The 16,479-nt window shown below is 51.3% G+C and overlaps 2 protein-coding genes across 3 annotated transcripts in view; one reads left to right on the forward strand and one right to left on the reverse strand.

The window, feature by feature from the left end:
• Positions 1-14,063, forward strand: part of PHGDH (phosphoglycerate dehydrogenase) — a 30,417-nt gene extending 16,354 nt beyond the window's left edge. For both annotated transcript variants that reach the window (XM_050748620.1, XM_050748629.1), the window contains exons 6-12: positions 6,103-6,235; positions 6,764-6,912; positions 8,557-8,709; positions 10,228-10,360; positions 11,604-11,734; positions 12,649-12,886; positions 13,729-14,063. In XM_050748620.1, coding sequence (XP_050604577.1) covers positions 6,103-6,235; positions 6,764-6,912; positions 8,557-8,709; positions 10,228-10,360; positions 11,604-11,734; positions 12,649-12,886; positions 13,729-13,883 — 1,092 coding nt within the window. In that variant the 3' untranslated portion in view covers positions 13,884-14,063. The remainder of the gene's footprint in view (positions 1-6,102; positions 6,236-6,763; positions 6,913-8,556; positions 8,710-10,227; positions 10,361-11,603; positions 11,735-12,648; positions 12,887-13,728) is intronic.
• LOC126931138 (RNA polymerase II subunit A C-terminal domain phosphatase SSU72-like) overlaps positions 1-16,479 on the reverse strand; it is a 223,881-nt gene that overhangs the window by 161,737 nt on the left and 45,665 nt on the right. The window lies entirely within an intron of this gene.

Consider the following 16,479-nt stretch of genomic DNA (forward strand, 5'->3'; position numbering starts at 1 on the left):
GTGGCTGGAAGACCTCACACCTGTCTCAGAAATCACACCTGACTCCTGTCTTCCCCCAGGCCTCTTCCTTTTCCTACTCTGGGAGCTCAGTAGGCTTCTGGCTAAGGGAGGGTTGCAGTTGCTAGCAGTACCATCCACGTGGGCTAATCCTGCAGCCCCTGCAAATGAGAGAGGCAGTTCAGCTAAGAGAGGGGATCTGCAGGGCTTCCCAGATAGGCCAAAGAGATGAACCCACTAAGGCTGCTATCGGACATCTCTCTGTTCGCTTTCTGTTTTAGGGAATTACAGGGATTATGGGGTCAAATGGCAGCCACGGAGTCTTTATTTAAACATTAGGAAATTCGTTTTGACAACCAGATCATGTCAGATCTAGAAAAGTGTACATAGAACTGCTATGGAGCTCTCGTCTCCCTTTTTCTACATCCCTCCTACCTTCTTAGAGTTAGAAGGGATCTTAACAGATTAACCTTTAATTTTACACTGACATCTAGAATTTGTAAGCTTATGCCTAATGACTCATAGCAAATGGACAGTAGCCTAGAGCCTGGTGCGCATCGCATTGTACACATTGAATGTTATCCCCTCTCTCCTGCCTCCACTCCCCACCTTATTCATTTAAGTCAGCAAGATATGTTTCCTAAGCCTCTGCACTGAGAAGGGCCAGGTGTATTCTTGACCCCTGGACTCCTGAGAGAGGCAGATGTAGCCCAGCAGGATCATTGATCATGTAAACAAACCACAGCCTTGCCCTCTGTGCAGGGATGGTGGGATGCCATCAGCCACAAAGAGCACTCCCTCCTCCATCCTCTTTTGTAAGAGATCAAGGGTCAAGGTTTAGCCCATGGAGAATTTTGATCTAAAAGGCAGAGGTCAGGGGTTAAGTAAAACTGAGAGCACTCATAGCCAAATGGGTGAGCATTTCATTGATGAAGCAGTAACTTGGAGACAGGCTCCAAACCAGTGGCCGTTCCAAGGCTCCTGCCCCCTTCCCCAGGGGGTCCTCTTCCCCATGACTCCTCTTCCCGGGCCTGCCTTCTCCGTGGCACCACTACACATCAAATTCCTGGCTCAGCAACATTCTTCATCATGGAGACTTCGGCAGTGACTTAAACCAAACGAAAAGCCCCACCTCATTCCTGAATGATTGAGGTGATAGGTAAGCTTGTCTGTCCATCTGGCACTGCCCAACTCTCTACCCTGGGCTGCTTCCGAGAGGTGCAGGGGTATCTGGGACCTTGAGCATCAGTGTCAGGAAATGTCTGACACCTCTCAGGCATGTGTTTGATTGAAAGAGATGTCTAAGGCTTGCTTATTTCAGTGTTAATCTGTGCCTCAGGGCAGGTGACCCACTGAATGTTTAATTCCCATTCCCAGCACGGTGTGGAGGGTGCCGGTGCCTTCGCTTTGCATTTCTTCTGTCCAGATGTCTCTGGAGGGTCATTCTTAACTGTCTTGCTTCCAGAACATGCTCTTTGTAAAGCCCGGAAACATGGCTGGGATCATTCTGCCTCCCACTTCAGCGCCTCCGGGGCTGCCTGGACCTCATCATTCCGGAGGGTCTAAGTGGCCTCTCCTCATGCTCAGCTGCTTACCTCGACCACGTCATTATCATACTTTTGAGTCTGGATGAATTTTGTCTCAGGGCGGAGAGCTCACCAGTTCTAGTGATCTTGGAGAACAAGATTTTCTAAAGGGAAAGGAAGATTCTTGAACATATTGTGAAAGAGACGTATAAGCATCCAGACAGGAAAAGAGGATAAGTGTTTATTAAACACAAGTTATTTCAAACTAACCTCATTCTGCCTTTGGAAACCATTATTAAACTGGTAAGGTATGGAAATCCGTAGGTGTCATATACCTGGACTATTTAAAATTATATTTTAATCGTGTAATAAAGGAATGCATTCTCATATAAATTAAAACATAGACAAGGCTATACTTGATTACCACCTGAACGGTAAACATCAGTTTAGCATGTCATCCCGGACTTTTCTATGCATTTGCACAGAATGCGTACAGTTCCATGCCTGTGGAAGGATTCTATGGCTGCAAAGAATAGAATATTGTTTGGTGATGTTAAGAAAAAAAAACATGTTTATCTCAGAACAACTAAATCTAGCATGTTTTTAAACAGTTGTGTGGAATTTTGTTGCGCAGATAAATTGCTTTTTATTTGGCCAGTCTCTCAATCATGGGCATTTAGCTTGTTTATAGATGTGGACTTCAGTAAGACATCTTTCATGATTCCCTCGGGGTTCAGATGGAGCCCCTTGAGCTTCGTGCTATTAAAGGGATTAGTGCTTGGTGCTTTGTGGAATGGGCCACCTCAGTTTGGAGGGAGATTGTATGCGATAGTGCCAGGCTCTGCCTTGCCCACCGTTCTCATCAACAGCTTGAACCATGTGTCATTTGTGGATGGCAGGAAGCAAGGAGAGGTAGTTAATACTTAAGGGTGCAGAATCAGGTCCGAAAAGACCTGTGAAGGCTAGAATGGGTGGGCACTCTCACAGGAAATTTAGCTAGAATGCACTTCTGCACCCTACTTGTGGGTCCAAAAAGCAGCTAGACAAGTTTGAGGTGTAGAAGCACTTGTCAAAAGCTTTTCTAGGGGAGCAGGACTTTGGTTTACAAAAGAGCAGTGTGGTTATCAGCGGCATAGCTGATAGAAAAGGTAACCTGACATTTGGCAGCATTAAAAGAAGTATGGCTCCCGGAGCAAGGGAGGTGACGTTCCTCACACTCTGGCCTGATCAGCCTGCAGCCTGCCTGTGGTCTGAGTCATACAGGTCTTACGCTCTAGACCATTCTGTCTGCATGAGACTTTTTCTCAGTAGTGTTGCTGAATAATAGGTCGTGACCTCAGAGACGCAACTCATTCATGCTGGTGTGTTCCTTAGAATGTGTTAAGAGGCACAAACCAATCAAGAAGCGAGCCTTGTGCTTTCTTATCAAGGTTTTTGAAGAGGGAACAGACAAGCATCTCTTTAACAGTTTCTTTGTAGCCAGCATTGTGATGAATCCAGCTTTAGCCCAGAGGGATGGATGTTGAACCTGAGGCACCAGTTATCACAGATTCTTTCAGGTCCAGCTAATGTTTGCTGAGGTCTGCTGTGTCAGTTCCTGTGCTTGAAATGACTCTGCGGGGTCAGAATTATTATCCCAGGGTTATAGATAAAGAAACTGAGGCCCAGGAAGGTTCTATGATATGCTGAAGATAATGCGACTACTAACTGGTGAATTCTGGCTCAGCCTTCCAGGCTGGCGTTCTTTGCTCAGTACCACTTGACTTTATTCTTGATCCATTGTAGGTAAACAGTCGCTGTGCCATGCCAGTATGCTTAGCTATTCCAAGGACAGACACTCTCAGGATAGGCAGCTCCTATCTCAGTGTGTTACCTGGAATGCTTACTGCCCAGAGCAGTGATTCTCAAACTCAGAGCCTCAGGTTCTGGCAAGGTGCCTTCAGGACACAGGTGGGAGCCAGGAGGGGCCCAGGGAGACAGCAGGTGGTGGCACTTTGAGCCTTCACCTCTGCAGCTTTGAATTGACCTGTTTGTATATTTGGGTCTCTGTTTAAGATTTCATTGCCCTGGTAGGGAGGGTTCCCATGCTAAACTGAAAATTCAGCTATGGGGCAGAGAGAGCAGGTGATGGTGAGGGTTCTTCTTCAGAGCCTCTTTAACTGGGAGGCCTCCTTGCTCTCCTCTTTGCTCTGCTAAGCCAGCAAGGCCCTGCAGCCAGCATACCAGCCTTTCAGGGCTGCCTTCTGTGGCCTCAGGCAGGTAGGAGCCACCAGCTGCCCTGGAGTCCTGCTTAGAATATGAGGCTTCCTCTGTTGCCTCAACATCAGGAGTCTGGCCTGGGGCTGGGATTGAGGTGAGGGGACTCCTTCATGTTTCTCCCCAAGGCTTCTCTCTGGGAGTAGTCTTTGAATCGTGTGTACCCAGAGGTGCTCCAATGTCTGTATATTAGGACATCTGACCCTTTCCAGCACACATCAGGACCCTGGCAGGCACATGTGTCCTGGGCCTGTTGTCACCCTTTCCATCCCCTCAACATTGTCTCCTAGTATCAGAACCCCAACCCCCAGCTGAGTTCAGCTCTTCTCTGTCCTGGTTATCTCAAGTGGAAAATGAGAACAGAGGTTTGCTCAGCCAGATTCCTTCCCTGCAGTCATCTGCAGATAAATGAGATACTCTCTGTGAAAGAAGGAAGCTGGGTCAGTGCTTCGCTGACCACTGAGGAAGATGCTCACCTGCTCCTCTCCCCAGGCCCCTCCCTCCAGCCCCAGGCACCTGTCTGTGGAGGAGGTCAGGCTCAGCCTGCAGCGTCCTTCCTCCTGCCAGCCCCCAGGTCGTTCTTGGCTCCTGAGCATGGAGTAGACGTCAGTCAGCCTGGACCTTGTGATCTCTATTGGTGCTCCCTTCCTCTCCCCGCTCCATATGAGAAAAAAAATATACATCTGGATTAGAGATGAACAGGGCCATTGTTCGGGCCGGCCTCAGGACCAGCAGACAAAGAAGACTTGTGACAATGATGGCAGGGGATGGCAGGGATCCCGTCTCCTCCCCTGGACACTGTCTCCTCCCACCAGAAATGAGTAGCTTAGAGCTGAGGGGAGCCGCAGTGTCTGAAAAAGACCACCAGCGTTCTGAGCTGGAGGTTGGTGTGGGGCCACTTGGCTTTCCTTATTCCACAAGGCTAATGATGAAGAAAAGGATCCAGAGGCTTCACCTTAATCATACCATTTTAGCTTCTGCCTTATAATTACTGAATTTGAAGTCCTCTTTCCTATTATGTTCTTTTTTATTTTATTTTATTTTTTTTTTTTTCTGAGACATCTTGTTCTATCACCCAGGCTAGAGTGCAGTGGCACAATCTTGGCTCACTGCAGCCTCAACCTCCTAAGCCCAAGTGATCCTCCTGCCTCAGCCTTCTGAGTGGCACAGGTGCATGCCACCACACTTGGCTAATTTTTTTAAAATTTTTGTAGAGGTGGGATCTCACTATGTTGCCCCAGCTAGTCTCCAACTCCTGGGGTCAAATGATCCTCCTGCCTCAGCCTCCCTAAGTGCATGAGCCATAGCACCCAGCTTTCCCATTATGTTCTAAAGTATCTATTCTGTATCCCTAATTTCAAAAGTAATTTATGAATAATGTAGTAGAGAACTTAAAACCACAGGAAAGTATAAAGGAGAAAAATAATTCCACTACCCAGAGACAACCGCTGTGAAAGTACTATGCTGTGTGTTCTTTGTTTTTGTCTAATCCTGGGCTCACTCTTTATATTCTCTCTCGGAGTTAAGGGGGATTTTTCTTCAAATAATTCCCAGTGATTGCACGTGAGAGTGAGGGATGGCTGCAATGATCCGCCCAGCTCCTTCATTTAGGATTGACGACCCAGGTCCAGGGGAACTGACCTGTACCTTTCCACACAGTGGGCAGTGACTGGGGGAGGACACAGGCCAGGCTTCCTGGTTTAGAGGACATGCAGTCTCACTCCCGCTCCGGGTCCTGCCTTGTACCCCTGTTGCCCTCCTCCTTCGCCTCTGCTCACTTTGTTTTAGTACCTGATGCACCTGTCTGTTTTCTGGACTGGACCCTCCAGCTGCAGCTGCCATTTCTCCTCCTCCCTTTCCTGGCTGTCCACTCCCCACATGACTGCCCTCCCTCCCTCCCTCAGGGCTCCCCGCTTTCTAAGGACTTCCAAGCTCCAACTTGTCCAGACGTACATGCGCTATTGTTGCATCTGTGTGTGGTCAGAGCATGGAGGCAGACGCACCTTCTTCTGAGCTCTGGTTGTGCCCCTCCTCACTGTGGAAGCCCTGCTTCCCTCAGCTCTCAAGCAGACAAGAACAGTCCCAGCATCATTGTGTTGTCATGAGAATTCATTAAGCTCAGCATGGTACTTAGTATATTGCAGATGGTGCTTAGTATAGGGAGCATGGTACTTAGTGTATGGTAAATTAACTGGAGAATTAATTAAGCTGAGCATGGTACTTAATATATGGTAAATGCTCAAAAAATGTTTGCCATTCTTAATAATAACAACACTACTAATGATTAAGAATGGCACTCTCCCTCTCTCTTGCTTCCTACCAGACTATAGGGTATGACCCCATCATTTCCCCAGAGGTCTCGGCCTCCTTTGGTGTTGAGCAGCTGCCCCTGGAGGAGATCTGGCCTCTCTGTGATTTCATCACTGTGCACACTCCTCTCCTGCCCTCCACGACAGGTAGGTGTGTCCTTACATTGTGGATTGGTCACAGAAGCCACAGACCAGTTAACAAATGGGCCCTCCATCTGGGCCTTCTCCAGACAGTGGTAATGAGCTGCGGGGAGAGGTCCACCTGAGTCCTGCAGAGCCTGATGCTTTGTTAGACACCCCTGCATCGGAGAGGGGAGAGTGAGCCAGCTAGAAGTGCTTGGGGTCTAGGTGAGCTGAGCACAGGGATGACCAGTGACCCCCATGGATGCTTTCTGCAGCCCCTACAGGGCTTTCTGATTCCCAGACCCACTTGAAACGGTAGTACCTCAAGAATTTCTAAGATGTTTCTAAACTGAGTCTGGCCCAGATCCATAACAGGGACTCCTGCCCCAGAGCATCTGAGGAGGAAGAGATGAGAGCAAAGAAGCTGCCATCCTACAGGAGAGAGGCTCTGAGAAAGAGCTGGCTCGAGGAAAGGGACGACCTCTGGCAGCCAGGGATGAGCGTGGGGATCCTGGTGCTGCCCCAGCAGGAAGATGCTTTGCTTTCTTCCAGGCTTGCTGAATGACAACACCTTTGCCCAGTGCAAGAAGGGGGTGCGTGTGGTGAACTGTGCCCGTGGAGGGATTGTGGACGAAGGCGCCCTGCTCCGGGCCCTGCAGTCTGGCCAGTGTGCCGGGGCTGCACTGGACGTGTTTACGGAAGTAAGTGCCTGGCAGCCTCAGAGTCAGGAGGAGGGGAGAGAGAGGGAGCAGAGAGGCCCATGGCAGGGAAAGCCTGGCGTTTTACAGAAGGCCTCTAGCTTATAGTCTCTTTCATCCATGGTAAACAGGTGAAAACGGTGTTGCCGAAAACACACCTTTGTGGTTTGAGGAGTCCTTGCGGAGCCTCGTATGGAGGCAGCTATGTGGTTTTCTGCAAAACTCGGGTTTTAAAGGGGACCCAATTCCTGGTTCCAGGCTTCTCAGACTGCTAACATATTGACAAAGATAGAGCCACAAATCAGTTCTGAGGTTGAGGGTCTGGAGCAGGGAGAGAGGGGGCTTTAGTGTATAGTTGAGGGACACTGAGGGATATGCAGTCCCGTTGCCAAGATGTCCTTTTCAGTGTCCATGGGCACTCCTTTTTCCTTCTTCTCTTCCTGGGTGGACAGAAGCCCGAGGATACTGGCAGTATTCCCCCAGGGTCCTCGGGGTGGGCTGCTCTCCCAGCGGGAGCAGAGGCTCGGCCTCACGCCAGAGCCAGTAGGGAAGAGTGCATTTGCGCTTGAATCCTGTTGGCTCCTCTCCTGAAAGATCCTGCCCCCAACATTGGATCTTCCCCCGGTGAGGAAGGGGAAAGGGCATGGACTTTGGATTATGTAGTTGTGGTTTGCAGGTTACTAGCTGTGTGTCCTTGGAAGGTCACTGGCCCTCTCTGAGCCCCTGTAGCACTCATTGTGTACTCCCAGCCCAGGGCACACAGTGCCTTTTGGTTTGTAACATTGGTCATCTTTCTCAACTCTTAGATCATAAGCTCCCTGAAGGCAGGGCAAGCCTTGTCCATCTTTGTATCACCATCCTCCCTAATATAGCATCTCCTCCTGCTCTCTTCAGCATCCTTGTACCATTTCCTGGTGGTACAGGACTCACAGGGTTACATGGTTACATGTGGCCAGGACTCACAGGGTTAAATGGTCAAAATTCAATGGGACCAACAGAGCTGAGGAGAATGGCCAGAAGATGCCTAAATAACATTCCCAGGGGCAATCTTCTCAGTGAGCAGAAAGGTGGAAAAGACCCTGGAGGGTGGGGTGGAGGTGCCACAGATGGACAACCTGTTCTGATGAGAGCCAAGATGCAGTTACCTGCGTGGAGTGTCTTGGAAGAGCAGGACACTGTGCTACAAGTCCAGCAACGCACATCGACAGCAAGTGCTGCATGGATGCGGGGGGGTGAGTTTCAGGGAAAAGCCCAGTAACAACAACAGTAGCTCCCATGGGTTGACAACCTCCCATGTTAAACGTGCATAATCCCCACAGTAATGTTATGAGGGAAATAGGATCAACCCATTTCACAGACAAAGAAACTGAAGCTTAGATCAAGGTTCACCCCCAAGGCACCTAGGTGGTTAAGTGGTGAAGGTGAGATTTGAATCTGGTTCACACTTTCTGCTCTGTCCACTCGGCTGAGATGGAACATTCATGAGGAAACCCAGTATTGAGTCCAGGGACCACCCTGACAAAACAGAAGTGGAAGGCACCGGCACTCCTGACTGCCTTCCCTCCAACCTTCCCTGTTCCCTGGGGTGGTCCAAGAGGGTGTGACAAGTCCGTGGCAGCCAGCCTAGAGGCATCTCTTTCTGGACAGGAGCCACCACGGGACCGGGCCTTGGTGGACCATGAGAATGTCATCAGCTGTCCCCACCTGGGTGCCAGCACCAAGGAGGCGCAGAGCCGCTGTGGGGAGGAGATAGCTGTGCAGTTCGTGGACATGGTGAAGGGGAAATCTCTCGCGGGGGTTGTAAGTATCACCACCTGGGGCTGGGGGCCAGGAGTCAGAGGAAGGAGAGGAAGGCAGACATCTTGTAGGGGCTGGTGGCAGCATGGGTGAACAGATTCAGCCCTGGGAGCTAAAGATAAGGGAAATCTGCTTGAGTCAGCACTCTCCGCAGTGGGTGGGCGGGAGCCTCCCGTCTCCAGCCTTGATAGCAGAGGCCTTGGCAGCAGAGAGCCCGGCTCAGGCCTGTTATATCGTAGTCTTGCTGCAGAGATTGTGGCCCTTCCCAGGCCCAGCCTCTAGAGAAAGGCTCCTTTGTTCTCCACATGCCTTGGGAATGAAGGAGTGCTGTTTAGGTGCCAGCTGGACGCAGCAGGTGGGGACGTGGTTGAGGGGGTGGCCTGTGTAGAAAATTTGCACCCTGTAAGCTCCCCAGACCCTGCCTTGACAGCCTGCCCTTCCTACTCCCAAATGAACCCGCCGTGCTGGCTGACCCCCTTGTTTTCCCCAAATCATGGCATAAGACCACCACTTCTTGTCTTTGCTTCTGTCAAGCCCTTCCTGACATGTGCGTCTCCTACGAGCTTAACCTGACCTACACTTCAAGTCCTGCCTCATTCATTCAGTCTGTGGATATTCCTTAAGTTTCACTGGGTACCAGACGTTGTCATAGCTCTTGGGAGACGCAGGTGCATGAGGGGGGCATAGCTCTCCTTCCAGGGGCTTGCTGCCTCCTTTTGAAGTCTTGCTTGGCCTTTCCAGCCCCTTCTCAATTCTGAGAACCACTTTCTTTCTTGTTATTAAGGTTCAGTCCCATGGGGTGTTTGTTTCTTTGTTTTCTTTTGTTTTGTTTTGTTTTTTCCTAATCTTCCTACTTAACCTAAATTCTAAGCTCCCTGAGGACAGAAAAACGTGACGCAAGCCTCTCTGCAGCTTGTGTGGGTGGGCCCAGGCCATGGAGTCAGAGTCAGGGAAATGGGCTGGGTATTCTCAGCTGTCCTGGCTGACCCTCAGCTGGGCAATTTTTGCTGGTGAGGACAGCACTGTGGCAGGAGAGGCGGGGATTTTGGTTCTGTCCTCCCACCTCTGGATTGAGAGCCCAGCCCTCCAGGCCTCTCTGCCCCCTCCATCCTGAGGAAGCCCACACAGCAGAGAGGACAGAGGATGCGAACAGGTCGGAGTCTTTGCTGGCCTCCTCGCATGCTGCTGGTCCTAGCCCTGCTGACTTCCATGGACTCCCCCCGCCCCCACCGCCCCACCACTTCCATGGAGGGGGCTGGGGCGGACACAGTTCGGCGAAAGGAACCATTTTGAGTGGTTGTGGCCTTCTGTGTCCATTGCTGGCTCTACAGCTCCCCTCATCTGTAGGAACAAGTCCTTGTCCTGTTGTTAGTGACTGGTGGAAGTTGTCACCCACCAGGCACCAAGCATGAGTGACCCTATACTGTCTTTCTGGTGGAGCTGGGTCTTGGTGGCCAGATCTTGATTCAGGCTCTGCCATGCCTCTTCCAGACCACAGCCCCGCTCCTCCATCCTCTGCAGGTTAATGCCCAGGCGCTGACCAGTGCCTTCTCTCCACACACCAAGCCTTGGATTGGTCTGGCAGAAGCTCTGGGGACACTGATGCGAGCCTGGGCTGGGTCCCCCAAAGGGACCATCCAGGTGATAACACAGGGTGAGCTGGGGACCTTGCAGAGGGAGAGGGAGGAGGGCATGAGGGGGTGTGGGATCTGCCCTGCTGGGTGTATCTGCTACAGGACACAGGGTTAGTGAGAGGCAGTGGGGATGGCTTGGGCCCTGAGTATGGCTCCCTTACTACTGGTGGGAGGGTGGTAAAGGGAGGGGTAGAAAAAGTCATTGGAAAGATGTACTGAGTATTCATAAATCATATTTATGTAGCATTTTTAAGACATAGATATTTTGGGTACAAAAGAGACCTCTACAAGAGATAGAGTTTCGTGTGAGAGGGCGTAGGATAGCTGGAGGGAGGCCCTCATTAAGCAACAGGATGCTGGATTCTAGTTTTGGGCCCTGTCTCTTGCCTGCTGTGTGACTCTCCCTTCTGAGGCTTGGATTCTTCAGTTGTAAAGTGAGAGTTAGGGGCAGATGAACCAGGAGGCGGGAGGACACTTTGTGCTCTGTGACTAACCAAGGTGGTCCCTTGGGCCGTCTGACAGCCCTTGAGGGTGTTTGCTCAGCTGTGGAGTGGGAATGAGAGCAGTGCCCTCTGTCCACCTCTCGGGCTGCTGAGCAGGCTGTGGTCCCCTTTGCAGTGGATCCAGTACTGTGCAGATGTGGTTGAGTGACCGAGGAGGGCTCCAGTTTCCTTAACCCTGTAGAAGTGTGTCTTTCTCCACGGACTGTTGGGCGTCTCACTCTTGGGGGAGAGATTGCAGGGTGAGGGCAGCTAAACCCCAGGCATTGACAATACCAGGGAAGGTCAGAGCCAGGGGGTCCCCACTGGCCTGGGTGTCCGAGCCCTGAAGGAAACAAGGCTGGGAGCTGGGCAGCAGTTGCTTCAGTTGCTTCTTTCTGCTTCGATTTCCTGAGGCTGGCAAGGCTCTGAGTGTCAGGGAGGGGTAAGAGTAGGGAATTTGCCAGTGTCCCCTGGGAGAATAAGAGGTAGGCCAGGATGGCCAAGCCAGGTGCAGGGTTGGGGAGTGGAGTGGAGTTGGACTGAATTTTGGAGAGGAGTTTCTCAGGGTGGTTAAAACATCCTGGGTTTCCTGGCTTGGGCCCAGATTATGCCTCCTTTGAGCCCACTGAAGGGCAAGTGGACCTGCCTGGGGCAGGCTGCCCTTGGGGTCCCCAGGATAGCGAGGAGCCTATCGTCCAGAGCTAGGTGCCAGTGGCTTCCTGCCCCCCTCCTGTGGTGCTCAACAAACAGTGACCTCATGGTGGCTTCTCTCTGTCCCCAGGGACATCCCTGAAGAATGCTGGGAACTGCCTAAGCCCCGCAGTCATTGTCGGCCTCCTGAAAGAGGCTTCCAAGCAGGCGGATGTGAATTTGGTTAACGCCAAGCTGCTGGTGAAAGAGGCTGGCCTCGATGTGCGCCCCCTCCCCGACGCTACCTCCCCATCCCTGTCAGCCCTAGTCTTCCCCACATTTCCAGAGCCCGTTCGCTGAGCGGAGGCCTAGGTGCCAGCCTTGCATCGGCCTGTCTACCTGTGAGGGGTAGCTGCAGTTTCTTCATCTGCAAAATGGAGACTGCCTGGCCCCGAGGGTTGCTAATGGCACTGCTTTGTGTATGAGTGCTGTGGGAACGGAGGCAGTAGCAGCGGCCCCATTTCACAGCCAAAGAAAACGACGAGCCAGTGTGTTTGCCTCTGCCCGACGTGGCTGCCAGGCCGTGTTTGACTCTGCCTAACTCCCCTCAGGGCTCCTCATGCCGTAGCACCCGGGTTCTTGATTCACTTGCAAGCTCTGGGAGCAAGCAGCATGTCCTACTGCCTCGCACGGCTTCCTATTGGCGCCTTCCCCTCTGGTTCCCTGTTTAGATCAAAGTCTGTTTCAAAGCCTGTTGCTCAGTCAGTGGGAGCTGGCAGAAGGGATAGGCAGTAAAACGTCCACGTCTTCACCCCTCTGCTCCACTCCACTCCTACATGCCAGTCATGCCACTGATGCTATGCAGGAAGCAGTGTCAGAGCAGGAGGGGCCAGAGTGGAGTCTCCTCACAGCCCTGCCTCCCTCCTTTTCTTTCCTCCCTATTTCCCTCCAAGCCTTCGCCTGTGCCTGGCAGACCTCTTTGCCCTCTCTTTAAGGAGATCATTGGCTGTTCCAGGAAGCTGATGCCGAAGGGCACACAGTGTGGCCCATTTGCCCTCTCCCTTCTGGTCCTGAATTACTGAGCACATTATCCAGGCTGGAGCCCTACATCCTACCAATGGGTGATTCGGCCAAGAGAGGAGGGTGGGCGTGGTGCAGCCAGGAGGAGTAACTGTCGCCTTGCCTTCTCCACACAGGTCACCACCTCTCACAGCCCCGCTGCACCAGGGGAGCAAGGCTTCGGGGAATGCCTCCTGGCCGTGGCCCTGGCAGGCGCCCCTTACCAGGCTGTGGGCTTGGTCCAGGGCACTACACCTGTACTGCAGGGGCTCAATGGAGCTGTCTTCAGGCCAGAAGTGCCTCTCCGCAGGGGCCTGCCCCTGCTCCTATTCCGAACTCAGACCTCTGACCCTGCAATGCTGCCTACCATGATTGGTGAGGAGGGCCTTGTAGGGCTGGCTGGTGTCCTTGAGGCTGGGGTGGAGTCTGCCCTGGAATTGGACCCTACCCACCGTCCTTTAGCCCCTCTTCATGCCCCAGGGTGTCTCTGGATCTGCACCATACAGAAAGTTTGTCATGCCAGTTTCCAGAACATTCAGGGAGTGGATACTCAGTTCAAAGAGGGAAAGTGCCTTATCCAGGGTCATAGAGCAGCATGGCAGGGGTGGGGCCAGAGCCTCTATTCCTGCCCAGTTGTGGGTTCCCAGCTCGCCGTGTTAAGCACACTGGACCTGCCTGTGGAGCCATAGCCCAGGAGTTCAGGGACATTGAGAGCAGGTTTCTTACTCCTGCCTGCTGGCCCCATGGCTGTCCCTGGTGGCCAGCCCAGCTGCAGCAAAGCCTACAAAGCTTCTAGCCATGGTGGGCATCTCGGACCTGCCCCAGTCCGCGGGGACTTGGGCTGTAGGTGTTTTGGAGCACATCCATGTTTGGCGGAGGGTGTGCCTTCAAACCCTGAAGGGCCTAATTTCACTATTCTTGCTGGCTGCCCAAGGGAACTTTCCTGCTTTTCTCCCTTGCTGTTGGCTGGATACAACTGGCAATCAGGAAGTCAAGAGCTACAGCTGATGGTCACGGTGTTCCCAGAGAGTCAGGAATATCCATGGAAGCTGGGCAGATGCCCTCTCGCTCTCCCATCCCAGCTCTTTGACTCTGAGACCATCGTCCCCTCATTGCACCTTTGATCACAGAACCTTAGAACTTCTGACTCTGCTCCCAATCCCTCGCTCCTTTTTCCCCTATGCCCTGTGCCATCCAGGAGTTTCTTCTATTTCCAGGCCTCCTGGCAGAGGCAGGCGTGCGGCTGCTGTCCTACCAGACATCACTGGTGTCAGATGGGGAGACCTGGCACGTCATGGGCATCTCCTCCTTGCTGCCCAGCCTGGAAGCTTGGAAGCCGCACGTGACCGAGGCCTTCCAGTTCCACTTCTAACCTTGGGGCTCACTCACTGGTCCCCGCCTCTGGGGCTTTTCTGAAGAAACCTACCCACTGTGATCAATAGGGAGAGAAGATCCACATTCTTGGGCTGAACACGGGCCTCTGACACTGCTTACACTGCACTCTGACCCTGTGGTACAGCAATAACTGTCTTAATAAAGAGCCAACCCCCAACCCCTCCTGCATCTTTGTGTGGTCATTATCCTAAAGAGCCACCAGAGGGCGTCCAAAGGCAGACGTAGGGTTTGGTTTAGACTGCGGGAGGGTAGTGGATGTGGGGGAAGACTGGGATGGGCAAATGGCTTGGTTGTGAGTTGCTTGAAAATGATCTCTCTCTTGTCTGTCTAAGGCTACTCAGAGGCACTTTTACACAGCTCAATGTATTTCACAGTGCTACGGTATTTCAGATCCCTTCCATCTGGGAATGTACATGCACATTAATAAGTAAGATACAACACACAAGCCCAGCATTATGTACCAGGCACTGGGCTAGGTGCTTTACTTTAAGAGGAGAATTCAAACCTGACCCTTTTTCCATAGAAGTCTGGTGGGAGGGACAGAGCATGCAAAGGTCACTGGAAGCGGTGAGTGATGCTACAACAGAGGCGTATAGGAAATTCCCTTGAGTCCAGAGGAGGAAGTTATTTGAGCTAAGGATATTGGTATCTCGGGAGATGTTTAGAAGGATTTCATAAGGGAAGGAAAGTGTAAAATCATGGGGATATGAGAATATTTGGCAAGTTCACAAAGTAAGTTCAGTGTGGGTTGATGAACATGTCACTTTTTTTTGAAAGATTATTTTCATGAAAAATACAGCTAAACAGTACTCTACCCAAAAGATTCACCTCAGAGAGTTTTTTCCCCCATTAATAAGGGATGATCCATTCTTAGTGTGTGCCCAGTAGTGTCTGTTTCTGAGATTCCTGGCCTGGCTAAGAAGGCTTGACATGGGGCAGTTGCTTGGCACTGGCAGGGGTGAGTCCAGCACTCTGGCCTCCTTCATTTTGTGATGGAGCTAAGCGTCGTTAAGAACTCCAGCATTAAGGGCTGTGTTATCATCTGCAGTGAGCTCAGAGGCGTTGTCCTTGCTATAGCTAACTTTGAAGGGAATGGGCCTGGGTGTGAATGCCACCGTCAGCTTTGGAAGCTGTCTGACCATGAGTTCAGTGTTGGTATGAGGTGGTATCTCACCGTGGTTTTGATTTGCATTTCCCTGATGACTAAGTAAATAGGCCAGACACAAAAAGAAAATTATTACATGTACTCACTTATATGTGGAATCAAAAAAAAAAAATTACAAATATTGACATAGGGACTGGAAAAGCAGTTGAGGGGGGTGTCTAGGGAGATATAGATCAAAGAATGTAAAGTAGAAAATAGGCCGGGCGTGGTGGCTCAAGCCTGTAATCCCAGCACTTTGGGAGGCCGAGACGGGCGGATCACGAGGTCAGGAGATCGAGACCATCCTGGTTAACACGGTGAAACCCCGTCTCTACTAAAAAATACAAAAAAACTAGCTGGGCGAGGTGGCGGGCGCCTGTAGTCCCAGCTACTCAGGAGGCTGAGGCAGGAGAATGGCGTGAACCCGGGAGGCAGAGCTTGCAGTGAGCTGAGATCCGGCCACTGCACTCCAGCCTGGGCGACAGAGCGAGACTCCAGTCTCAAAAAAAAAAAAAAAAAAAAAAAAAAGAAAATACATAGGATGAGTAAGTCAAAAGATCTAATGTACAACATGAGGACTATAGTTAATAATATTGTATTGTACTGAGGATTTTTGCTAAATTAGTAGATTGCAGCTGCTTTTGCCATGATGGCAGTGGGGATGGGTAACTTTGTAAAATAATGAACATGCTAATTTGTTCCATTACAGTAACCATTTTACTACATATATGTATCTTACAACATCATGTTCTATCCCTCAAATATATACAATGAAATTTTTGAAAAACCCAGCTAGTGCTACAGGGAGGGTGCCATGGACTCCCTCGTGCTCTCTGTGGCATGTGGCATCTCTTCACTGCCCTTCACTGCACTCTGAACTTCTAGAGTAGAAGTTCATTCTTGTGCACACTGGCTGGGAAGCAGAAGGCTGGCTGTGAGCTCAGGGTGGAGGCAGGGCAAAAGCTGGGCCACACACAGAATCTACCTCAGCGTGCTGACTCCTGAAGGTGTGATCAGTGTGTCCCCCTAGAGCCTGCGCTTGTCTCTCAGTCAGTGGCAGGGCCATCCTTTCCATCAGTTTTAACATCACATGTTGAGTATTCCCGTTTGAATGAGTGTATCATAGCCCAATTCTTGCCCAATCTGCCATCCTCTCTCCTGCCCTAGGTCGCCCTGCGTGAATTTTTGCCCACAGGCAAAGTCTTTATTTGCAGGATATCTGTAGACTTTAGGGTGAAAATGTTGACAGAGTCATTGGCAGCTCATTCCCTCGTGTGCTGACCTTACATGGGGGAGAGGGCTTTGTTCAGAGCAGGCAGGCATCAGTGTCCCAGAGCTGCCAGAGGAAGGCCTCGGGCTCGGTATAAAAGTTGGTGAATAAGGGAAGTTGGAGGGAGCCGGGGCCTCTGCATGTGCAATGGTGGCAAAA

This window comes from Macaca thibetana, chromosome 1 (assembly GCF_024542745.1).
Source record: "Macaca thibetana thibetana isolate TM-01 chromosome 1, ASM2454274v1, whole genome shotgun sequence".
In the NCBI taxonomy this organism is placed as follows: domain Eukaryota; kingdom Metazoa; phylum Chordata; class Mammalia; order Primates; family Cercopithecidae; genus Macaca; species Macaca thibetana.